At 40.6% G+C, this 12,000-nt stretch overlaps 1 protein-coding gene and 1 pseudogene across 1 annotated transcript; both read right to left on the minus strand.

The window, feature by feature from the left end:
* Nucleotides 1–400: 400 nt before the first annotated feature.
* LOC145495356 (pantetheinase pseudogene) lies at nucleotides 401–3,204 on the minus strand (annotated as a pseudogene).
* Nucleotides 3,205–4,541: 1,337 nt separating this feature from the next.
* Nucleotides 4,542–8,553, minus strand: LOC145494959 (extended synaptotagmin-3-like). The gene is made up of 2 exons (XM_081474534.1): nucleotides 8,493–8,553; nucleotides 4,542–8,344 (listed from the first exon to the last, which is right to left on the minus strand). The coding sequence occupies exon 2, from the start codon at nucleotides 8,316–8,318 to the stop codon at nucleotides 6,024–6,026; it is 2,295 nt and encodes a 764-aa protein (XP_081330660.1). The 5' UTR covers nucleotides 8,319–8,344; nucleotides 8,493–8,553; the 3' UTR covers nucleotides 4,542–6,023.
* Between the last annotated feature and the right edge of the window lie 3,447 nt (nucleotides 8,554–12,000).

Here is a 12,000-nt window from a genome sequence, read left to right on the forward strand (position 1 = left end):
CCTTAGAATGAAGCGATAGACTATTATAATGAACCACTTTACAGCAGAACATGAAGCATTACCATATACAGCCACAAGGTGTGTCTCCTCAGAATATTTGAATAAGAATTAAAGACCCCATTGACACCCAAATGACAGATTTCCTTACCCTGTCATATACCTCACCTTGAGAAATCCCTCCCCTCTTATACACCTGAAGCCTGAAAAAGGTACCCCTATTGAGCAGAGCCTCCCCCTAGATGCTATTATAGGGAGTACCCCCCCCAGAAATGTCATTAAAGAGATTAATGTCATTTACATTTTGAAAAGACTCCTTACATTAGCCCCAGTTGCAAGCTAGTTCCAGTCCAGTACCCAGAATATTGGACACCATAGCAAATAAAGTTTCTCAATATGATACGAGAACTTTATTTAAAAACAGTAATTCCATCAGTCTATTTATACGTACATATATACTTTTTATTTTGTTTTCAAATTAAAATTATTGTAACATGCCTGCAGATAGCAGCTAATCTAAGCGTTTACACGAATTATTAATATACAACTTGGTACAACTAAATACAACTGAAGGCAACAAGAGAACTAAAGAGACTAAAATTGACAACAATGACTAGACACAACTAATAAACTAATGGTATTACAAATAATAATTGACAACAGTTATGACAAGAGACTACAGATACACTAAAACGATATTATTGAATATTAGTGAATACATACTAAGAGGAAAATAAATTCAGCTTTACTTTTTGAATGATTTCTGAAAGATCAATAAAAAAGTCTTCTGAAGCTAGAATTTCAAAAAGTATTTGTTTTAGTTTCCTCTAAAAGACAATTTTTGGAAGTTTTCTTAAAGATATAGGTATTTCATTCCAAAGTTTTGTTCCGATTCTAGAAAACGAGTTAACTCGAATTGATTCACTTGATCACTTGATTCAGTTGAGTTCACTTGATTATGATAATCAACTGGTTATCTATATTCCTAACTACAATAAAGGAATAAAAATTCCAAAAAAAACTGAAAACTGCTTTTCATGGAGGCTGTGTAGAAAAAAAATTTACTTAAAACTGTAGCAACTTAGTTTTAGTTTTGACCTCAGTTAATGAAGTTGCTTGTCTTGGTTTTATGTGTCATAGGTTCTAATGTGCCACAAGTGACAATGCCAACTTCAGAAGTTAAGGTTTTGAAAGTTTGTATGGTAGCTGGTTTACAGCATTAATTTTATTGTAATTTAGCCAATGATATTACATAACTAAATCATAATCTATGGTTAATAATGTCTGATTTTCTGTAGATTCGAGCAATTGCCTACATCTACATGTAACTAATTTTTAGTACATTATATAGGGTCTTGCATGGTACACTTTTCATACTGTTGAAGATGGCAGCTGCTGTTAGAGAATTGAAATTAACATGGGCTCTTTATTTTCCAGCAAAAGGGGAGCTGGGCTCCACCAGGCCCCTCCCCAAAATCTACTGCTGATGTCATATTTTTGTTTTAAGTCTACTTAATGCCCAAAATATTAGAAGATAGCCTACAGCACGTACGTGTAGCCATACCCACCCCCGAGGAAAAACGTAGGCCAATTAGAAGATAGCCATCAAGAGCCTTGTAGTCAAAGTCATTAATTATTCATTTTAAACACGATCAAGCTCATAAATCCGGCCAAACAGGACAGCTGATAGTAAAGGCTTTTCAAATGAGTTTACACTCATAACATTTCCAGAGACTGACATCATCTTGGCTGGGATTAGCTCCACATCAGATGCTAGAACCTCAGGAAATACATGTGCCTTTGCTGAAAAGTTTCCAGACAGTTGGAATGAGCTGAACATGGTTGACGACGTTTGTGTTGGTGTACCACAGGAATCTTTCTCCATACTGTTGCATTTTATCAAAACACAAGCCTGGATAGTGTAGCCTTCTGGGTCATGGTGGCCATTAAATGCCCCCAATGCAAAAAGCTCACTCTCGAAAGATTGTTGACTTGGCAAGCTGTAACTTGCATGGCAGCAGAGCTCATTGGTGCAAACTGAGGCAGTAGCAATACCCTTTGTACCATCAAGTGCGACAAAGGTGTACATGTCATTCAACAGCTTGGAATGAAATGGTGATCCCATCTGTTTGATGTTATATTGCTGTAAATTAAATGGTTCATTTCTTGATTGACATGTCTGCAGAATAGGAAGTTCAGGATGTAGCTCTAAATTTGGCAAATGAGCGACTAGGAGGTGTCCTTCATAAGTCTTCATATCATAAATATATGATAATGGTTCTCCGCAAGAGTAAATCCCACTCCCTACCATATCTACCAGGGGCAAATGCTGATTGGCTGCGAGAAGATTGACACATGTCAATCGTGACCATGCTTGCTGATACTCTACTGAGGCCAGGATAGGGAAGCCATCCATCCATGCAGTTGGGAACACAATATTGCGAACACCAAACTTCTCAACAAGCTCAATAGCGGGATCATAGAATAACATGTCAAAACAAGTGAAAACACCAAATGTGACTCCGAACGATGTCTTAAAAATCACGATTTCCGCTTTCTGAGGCGTGTTGAACTGATCTTCATGAAATAAATGTTGCTTATGGTACTTTGCCAGTAATGTGCCGTCTGTATCGAATACCACATCAGTGTTAAACTGGTATCTGCCATCTTCGGGACAGTGTGGATCCGACTTGTTACAGTATTGCACATCCCCCATGTTTGCCACCACTGCAATGGAAGAGTTATGAGCGATACAACTCAGCTCTCGTAACACTTCGGTTTTGTCAAAACGATCTGGATCTGTACAAGGATTCCAACTCTTCTGCAACTTCGATGGATTCGGGATAACTTCAAGAAAGGGAAAGATTTGTTCGCGTGTGTAATCAAAGCCATACAGCCCATCTTCTGGAAAAATGATGATCTCAGCACCTTTGGACTTCGCTAAGGCCGCCTTTGTTTGGAAGACAGCCAGGTTTTTCTTCATAATTTCCAACGCTCCAGGGCGTGATAATTCAGTCTTGTTTTGGAAGACAAAGAAGGTAACATGCTCGTAAACTGCCGCAGTGTAGTCTGAAAGGCAGGGCTTCACGGAAAGCACGACAGAAATAAATGACAAGTAAACGGTTAGAAACTGCATCGGTGCCATCATGACTTTGCAGATTGTACAGCGAAATCTACCAGGCGGCCCTCTGCAATCACAATCTCGATACCAGTCTCTCTAGAGAGTCACGTCAACGGAGAGAGTGACTGTCACGCAACTCTTCAAACAATAGTGGATTTCCGGTTGGCTTTCAAAATGAATTTTGGTCAATTTTGCTGATTGCGGTATCCTTGACAAACAAATTGAGAAATAAAATGATGAGAAATACATAACTTGCAAAAACTTTCGGACGTTTAATCTTTGTACATTTTTTATCTCATTTCGGACAAATTTCGGACCACTGTTTTGGAAACTTTGCTAAAACATAACTAAAGTAAATTTACTAGAAAACACGAATTTCACTGAAACAAAATCTGTGAAAATGATAGTTTTGCTACAGCCTTAAGGTTTTACGAAAGTTTTGGACACTAAAAATTTCGGATGGTTTTATTTTCGTACACTTTTTTGTCCGAAATCGTCCGAAATTTTTGCAAGTAATCTAGCCTTGTTTAACGTTTAAGAAATCGATTATAAAAACACGTCCGTTTCAAATATACGCTGGGCTCAACCCTCAGATTTATACCCTTACCTTATTTTAAGGGCAGAGAATAGTTGGAAACCCCTACCCTAGCTTGGGTATTCATATCAGCTCAGCTTGCTAAGATTTTTGCCAACCTCAATCCGGTCTCAATCCCAGGCTCTCTGTGTTTTCATACAGTCCAAATGGATGAAACCTTTTCTTCATCATCATCATTATCAATTTGTCCTTGTCACGCCATGCAATGTATTAGCATGATATGGCATCAATCTTTTCTGGGACTCTCATATCTATGAAATCGCAAGCCAAGGGATGTAGCAATGAAAGGTCGTTACGAAGAGCAGCTTCGGCTTCGGAAAACGAGATAAGAGGTTTGAGGGAAAGTGATAAAGCAGGTGTTGATGGGAAGGTAGAAACAAAAGGAGAGTAGCGACGTCGTTCGCCTTTCCTTTCCATCACCCCCCCCCCCCCCCTTCCACGCTCCCGCACCCATTACGCCTTGCGTCTCTCGTTTATATTCAAGACGACACTGAGAGACGATGGTGTACGAGTCGTGGTAGATCCCCGAACGGGGTACTCCTATATGAAAAGGACAGGGATACTCGTCGTACCTGTTAGGGGTCAAAAAGCGGTTTTGGTACCTCTTGGGGAGTTCAACCTCAAAAGGTCCTCAGTGGGAGTTTTTGTGGTGCCTCTTAGGGTATTGAGCCGAAAATATATAGCCGGAGATAACCTGTTATGTAAGAATTGGTACTTTCAAGCCACCCCTATAAAACAGGATCTTAGTACCTCTTAGGGGTTATTTTCAAAATTTCCGACAAGCACCCCCGTCCTTTTCATACGGGAGCCCCCCCCCGGGGGGGGGGGTAGAACGAGTTGCCAGAAAAACTGAGATATTGAGCTAGCAGCTTACCTCTCCAAGTTGCGAAGCCACTGATCACATCATGATGACCTGATAACTTTCAGAGTACTTTCGACTGCTCGCATTTGCTTTTGATTGGAAACAAGTATTCTCTTATTGGAAAAAAAGAACTTAGAAACTTTACTAGTGCTTGTTTCCGATTTACCGCCGGTTTTGCTCCCATTCTCACGCAGATGCAAACACTGATCGTGTAAGTATCCCAGCCAGCCCTGACTCGTCTTTTGTCTTCTTCTTTTCCATCAACCCCTGCTATATTACTTTCCATCAGTCAACTCTCGCTTCCGTCGGAGACTCAAGTCAGACGACTGCGGACGAGTCAGTAGCCAACCGTTATCATGCAGTTGTTCAGGCAAGTAACCGCTACAAAAATCGCGTGCTCAATCAAAACTGTTTTTCTTTTTTTTTTTTTTTGTCTGGAAGATAGCCTAACGTCAATCCGCCGGGAAACGTAACATATGGCAGTAATCTTTGAATAATTACACTTTCTTACTTTATTACTAGCTTCTTTACAGAACTCTACGAGCCTTAACTGTAGCCTCTAAGGGATGATAACTGATCAGTTATTACAAGGTTTTTTGCTGAAACAAAATGTATATGAGATATTTATATTGTATGACATCTAGAAGTGTGTATTGTTGGAAAATAAGCAAATCTAGCTGTAGCTATGTTTCGAGTGTTTGTACGAAAAAAGATAATTAAACTGAGAAGACTTGAATTTTAATAGCTTGATTTTTTTTTCAGTCCCTGGAATAAAATTGCCTTTGTATTAGGACTCCAAGATTATTTTGAGAGGTCGCAGTGGGATTAAACGTGAAGCGTCAAACGGCCTAAAAATTAACCGTCTTCTTTCAAATCTGTCAAATAACAAAACCAAATTAACAATCAGCCGTTTAACAATCGAAAATTTAACCTTTAACCGTCGAAAAGCCTTGTACTGGTGAAGGTAGCCTTCAAAGCCTCCTCCCCAAGTGAGGTGATTTAATCAGTGTCCAAATTCTCAAAGCATTTGCTATAAGAAATGCTTGTACTCGCAAGGAGAATTCCCATTTTGAACTGAATACAATGAAGTTACGGTTGGATCGGAATATGAATTGCTGTTTCCAGCAAAGTTTTTAATGCAAGGGCAGCGCGTGAAGACCTGCATGAGAGAAAATTAATCAGCATAGGACAGACACTCCAGGCCCTTTCCACCATCTTAAGAATGGATAAACAGAGAAGAAAGCACTTTACTGCCAGAACCAGGAATTGACTGCCATTCGGCTAAAGCCTCACCCCTCCCTCTGTTATTAGACGTTCCCAGTCTTTCCGGGTCGTTTAGGAGCAGGTCATCCATGTGCCGCGCACTTCTTGAATTATGTTCCTCGTGTTTCTGTTTTCCTGCTTTATCACTTTGGAGACAAGAGAGGACTGGATTCCAGTCGGGGTCATTATTTTGTTATTTCGCAGTTCATTGTTACGCCAGTCGACAAACTCAGCTCACAGAGTTTTACTGCAGTACGACCGATTAGGTCTCTTCGTTTCACTGGTAACTGGACAAAACGTTCGTTTTTGACCGCCACATGTAGCTGCTTATCAGCCAGCTGATCAAGCCCGATCACGTATTCGAAAGTCTCGTTAAAGATGGGATTAAGACTACCAGCAATTGGACACGTCTTGCGAATGGATTTCTTAGAGTGAGAAGGAAGCATTTTTAATTGCACGTAAGGGTTTGTCTTAGACTTAGGCTCTGAGGACGAGAGATTCGTTGCATTAAGAACAGTCACAACGAGCCGGTTTCTACGATGGTCGTAGATTAACTTCAACCAGACTTCTCCTCGGGACAGGTAATCCCGAACGGAAGTTTCGGGACCGTTAGAAGTATCGTCGGCTATGCTTCCACTGGGTGAAGAACCGCTACTGGACGTTTTCTCAGTAGTTTCGCTGCTGTAGCTGTGCTCAGAGGTGGACGCTTCCTCCTGAACTTCAACTTCTGCTGCAAATGTAGGCGTGTCCGCTCGCTGAAGGCAGTTTCCGTTGTCAAGGCAAGCGTTGAACTTCCTGCCCATCAGCAAGGGCGTTGGCGCGCCACAGGTATCCATAGCTTTCAGTGCGCGGAGGGTGAACTTGCATTCAATACTTCCGGTTCCGCTTTGCAGCCGGAAGCAGTCTTGAAGGGTCATTTCCGGTTCTTCTATCAGCTTTCGAACAGTGAACACCATGGACCCTAGGCTGTTGCTGCCGTTTCCTTCCATCACCTCGATGTGAGCTTCCTCATGGGGATCGGTTAGTAAGAATCGTAAGGATTGTCCCCATTCCGTGTCTTCTCCGTGGGAGCAAAAGCTATCTAACGTGGTATTCCCCACGGATATCCTACAGAAGATCTTCCTCGCTAACACAGACCTCGTGCGACGCGGGAGATTTTGCGCTTTGATCAATTTCACAATCAATACGGCAACGGTTTCGTTTTCTTTGGTATATCTAAAATGTAGTGGGTCACTGCTGAGAGCAAACCAATCCAACTGCAAGTGGACCTTGCCTTGCTTGGCTTTTTCTAAGGGCAACCAGACATCTTGACCGCCGCCTTCGACAACAGAGTGAATTTTAAAATCTACTTGACCAAGTTTAGAATCTTTCGAGGCAAGATCGTGGTCGTAGAGATAGACTTCAAGTTCTTGCCCCTCAGAATTGTCCACAAATGCCTCGAAAGTTTCTTCCCAAGTGGGATTTGAATCGTTTTTCTTCGTCTCGGTACGAAATGTTTGAGCGCCAACTTCCAAGATGGCGTACGGGTCTGGAGCAGCCTTGCCAATAAGCGAAAAATCTGATTTCACCAGTTCCCGGGCTTCCAACATTTGGACGCGCAGTAAACCCTCGGGGATTGGATACCGCAGGTCGCTGGGATCCACGCTCGCCGCCAAGGGAATTGCGATCCGATTGGGTATAACCGCGAAGCTGGCAATGACGTCATCCACAATGCCTCGCAAGGTTTTCTTCAATCCGGGAAAATCCAATACATTTAACAAGTTTGTCAAATTAAACGCGATCTTAGGCCTCTTCAGAAAAAACAGAGTTACTCCTCCAACGATAGACTGATCCGTCAAGAGAGGCTTTAGAATAATTCGAAGCGGTCCGTGAATTTGAAAGTCTGAAATCCCCAGATTGACGTTTTTCACTGTAAGTTTCAGCTGCGCGTCCCCATTATAAGTCAAATCCACGTCCATTATGAATTCTGAAGCTCGCGCGGAACAACTGCCTCTAGAATACGATCTTATATTACCAATAAACGGAGGTTTTTGACCCAACTCGATCTTGTCGAAGTAAAGGGTCTTTAAGACTGCGGGAAGCTTCTTTTGAATCTCTGGCTCGACACTGTCTTTAATGATCTTTCTAGCCATACCCTCGATGAATGGCCACATTCTGTTAATAATATTATTCAGCCACATTGCGTTTTCGCTCTCTGACAAATAGACGGGTGGTATAGGAAATGTTTTGATCTTGGAGAGGTTCGGTTCGTAGGACGTTTCGCGTAAGTTTCTTCGCTTCCTTTTGTTAACTTCCGAGTGATATTCCCCAAGTACGCAGATGGCTAGAAACAAAATAATCCATGCAAAGCTTATATTCCAAGACCCGAGGAGCCACAGCATGGTCGCAACGAGAAAATAAATAACATATTTTCGACGATCCTTCCTGGAAAATGCGTGAAATATTTTCGATGAAATGCTCTTGTTTTCCTGGTTCTCCATTGTTGCCGAATGAAGGATCTTTTCGCCTGAAAATGAGTATGTCAATTGATTTATCGCACGCAATATGAAAGTATAATTTGATCAAGATCCTTAGGCTTAGAGTCAGAAATAATATATATATTCATGGATATTTGTATAAAAATTGCGATAAAAAACCCCAAGGCAAGGACTTACCGAACAGTAGTTAAAAAAAATCGAAATTCAGTTTCTCGTGTTACCACTGAAGAATTATCCGACAATCCTTTAAAAATGGGAAAAATACCCAGTCGAGAATGAATTCGGCGGTGCTTAAGTGACTTGATAATAGGTTTTTCAATCAGACTTGTGTATTTGCATTTATTTATCGGTTTTATTTTGTATGATTTTTGCACGTGTTCAGATGTCTTATGCGAGACAACCCAAACTGAGCCGGTCCTTTGTGTTGAACAGCTTTTATCGACCAACGGGCCAATGGCCTGTCGCTTTTAATCTATTGATCTTTCCTCAGCAGAGTCATCAATTTTAAAATTATGCAGATGCGTCTCACTTATGAATTTTTAATCGGCGTCTTTCTGAGAGCTGGTTCGAGTTTAATGAGTGTGTATCTAAAAAAAATATTTCAAACAGGAAGACATTGTGAATTATTGCACCAAATGTCTTGGCACCATTTACTCGTATTTGAGAAATAATCTGACGAAACTGCTTTCGTAGGGATAGTGTAAGCAAGCATTTTTTTTGTTATGAAACTTGAGTTTAAGCGATCACATTGTGTTTTTATTTTATAAGCCAGGTGGTTTTCTTTGAGGGATTTTCTTTAATTGAAAAACACGCTCAGACGTACTCGAGCGCGTAGGTAGAAGGCGTTTAATCGAATTTCAAGCCCAGCCTATATATTAACGCCTGTTTTTAAATATCTCCGTATCTGTCCAAAGCTATTAGTCTGGTAGTTTTAAAACACTATGCAGCCAGCCGTTCTTCTTTATCTCGAAAGCAAGTTGCTGTGTTCTTTCTCGCTCAGCAAGCGTTTTTTAGTTCTTGCGAACAGCTTCTTAGGTCCTCTTGTTAATATTTCCCTCGGAAGACCGAGGCATGTGCAAAGAGAATAGAGCTGGTCTGGTTCTCATGCAGAGACCACGATCAATTTGTAATTGGTCAGCTACCACTCGGAATCGCGACCAAGCCTGTCTCTACGGACGAGGATGAGCTGGAAATGGGTTGGAAACGTATGTGGACTCCGGAAACAGGCATGATTTATGATATATACAGAGCCTACTAGCCAGCGCAACCGACTTTGTAACAGGTCTAAGTTCTTATCTCACATCATCGTAAGTGACATGAAAGAAACTGTATAACTCGACCTGACTAAAACTCACCATTTTATTTAACTCTGTGTAAATTAATATAAAACTAAGCTATCTACTGTTTTGAAATTAAAGTATCCTTCAAATTTGTAGTTTTTGGCAACTCCACATAGTTAGCTATTGTCAAGAAAAAATGTGGGGACTCTCATTTTCTCTTGCTACTGTGCAGTGGGGTGGTATCACCATTTTTTCATTATTGAATTGTGCCAATTATAAGCATGACAAGCTGCAACTTTAAAAAAATTTACGGAGGGAGTGAAGCAACACCTTAAATATTTTCGAAAATTTAAGGTGGCTTCACTATCATAATAAGTCTTTTATAATTCTTAATCGAGGGCGAAAGGTTTATTAGTTGTATAACTATTAAGTGTAAGCCCTCTTAAAATAAAGTTTGATTGATTAATAGATAGATTAATTGATTGATTGATTGATTGATTGATTGATTGACTGGTGAGGATCAAGAGCGGGTCCCGGATGTAGTTTGATATGAATTTTACGAATGGTGTATTTTCTCTTGTCTCTATGGTACAAAATGGTAACTTCTAGCGGTCAAATAAAGTTTGAGTCGCACCCAGATTGGTCCTTTAGGGGATCGGTTCAAATTTTCCCACAAGCAATAGATAGAGGTCAACCTTGGCATGGCATCCCCGCCCGCCACGCCCTATCACATGGGAGTTCACAACGGTAACAGCCCCTTTCCACGGTTTACTTTTTCATTTGCATTTTTACAGTACATTTATATTACTTTGGGAAATTTTGTAGTTTCAGCCCGCAATTGCTTCGCATCGACGTTGAGTTACATTGTAATTTAAATGAGAAAAATTAACATGAAAAGGGATTTTTAGCTCCTGTGATTCCCAGGGCGTGTTTAAAATATGAAATGGCGAAATGAAGAAATGGCACTACGAGTCAATGTGGGATACGGGTGTCTGTAAACCCGTAACTCTTACTATTGTTGAAAGCTAACCACTGTCAAGTCAGTGGAAATTTTTGTACTTTCGGCCCGCAATTGCTTCGCATCGACGTTGAGTTACATTGTAATTTAAATCGGAAAAATTAACATGAAAAGGGATATTGGACATATTACTACTGTTATGCGTTTTAGGCTCCTGAGATCAATTAATGGCCCAGGGTGTGTCTAAAACATGAAATGGCGAAATGACGAAATGGCACTACGAGTCAATGTGGGGGTACGGGTGTCTGTTAGCCCGTAACTCTTATCCGCGGCGGGGGGGAGGGGAGGACTTTGAGAATTTCTGGGTGGGGATGTGCTGCTGGGACCTTGGAACCCTTAGCCTATACCAGAGCTAGTTCAACTGAATTTTGCTACCCTATACTAGAGTAAACTCCCCAAATTCCCCCATCTATCGTCACTGTTGAGGCTGATTTGTGTAAATTTAAACTTGTCGATTTGACTTTTTTATATTTTTGAGTGGCAATTCCTGGTTTCCTTAGTCTAGATAAAATCTTCAACCAACTAGTCAGTTTTGTGAAAAATTATACCCTATTATAGACTCAAACGCTCTGTTTTATATACCCTATCCTAGAGAAAACTGCTTGAAAACCATACCTTTCACAGCGGCACACACCTATATAGCCCAAATATGGCAGTGTCCCCCCCACCCCCCAACTCCCCGGGCTCTTATCACTATCGAGTCAGTGACATTCAGGCTCAGGATCGCCATTTAGGCTAACCGTAGTTTTTATTTCGTGTTTCAAACACGCCCATTGGCCTACGCTTGACGAAAAGTTGCAGATAACAATTTTCACTCTCCTCTCTCGCGCCATACTGTGCGCTCATGACTGTCACGCGCTTTGTTGCTTTGCGTGACGAACGCGACTTGTTTCATAATTATCGTTCTTTTGGTTTCGTCCTGGCTTATTTTACTTTAATGGTTTCTTTCGGAAATTGAATTTTAAGTGCTTATTTACAGAAGACAAATATAGATTGTACGCTATTGCAATTGACAAGGGAACAGCTAATTATGGGTTTTCACAAAACTTGATCTTTGATGGGCGAAAAAAATTGCCAATATTCTTTTTGTGAGACATGTTCTTCCAGAATTGTAGTAAAATAACTAAATTTTGGCTCTCTTCCTAGGTTCCCTCTAAATTTTCAAAACCTCCTCTCATTAAAAAAAACAAATAATAATAAAATAAAAAAAATTGAAATGTGTCGATGCATATCACGGTACTCTTCACAATAATGAATAATTAGTGTAAACTCGAAAGCTGATTGGTGGATTAACTATTTATTTGAATGCAGACAATGGGATTGAATCCTGATGACCTTTGAATAGAATATAAATATCTGTGCATGTTATTTTTCGTCTGGATGGTTC

Source organism: Orbicella franksi, chromosome 8 (assembly GCF_964199315.1).
Source record: "Orbicella franksi chromosome 8, jaOrbFran1.1, whole genome shotgun sequence".
NCBI lineage: Eukaryota > Metazoa > Cnidaria > Anthozoa > Scleractinia > Merulinidae > Orbicella > Orbicella franksi.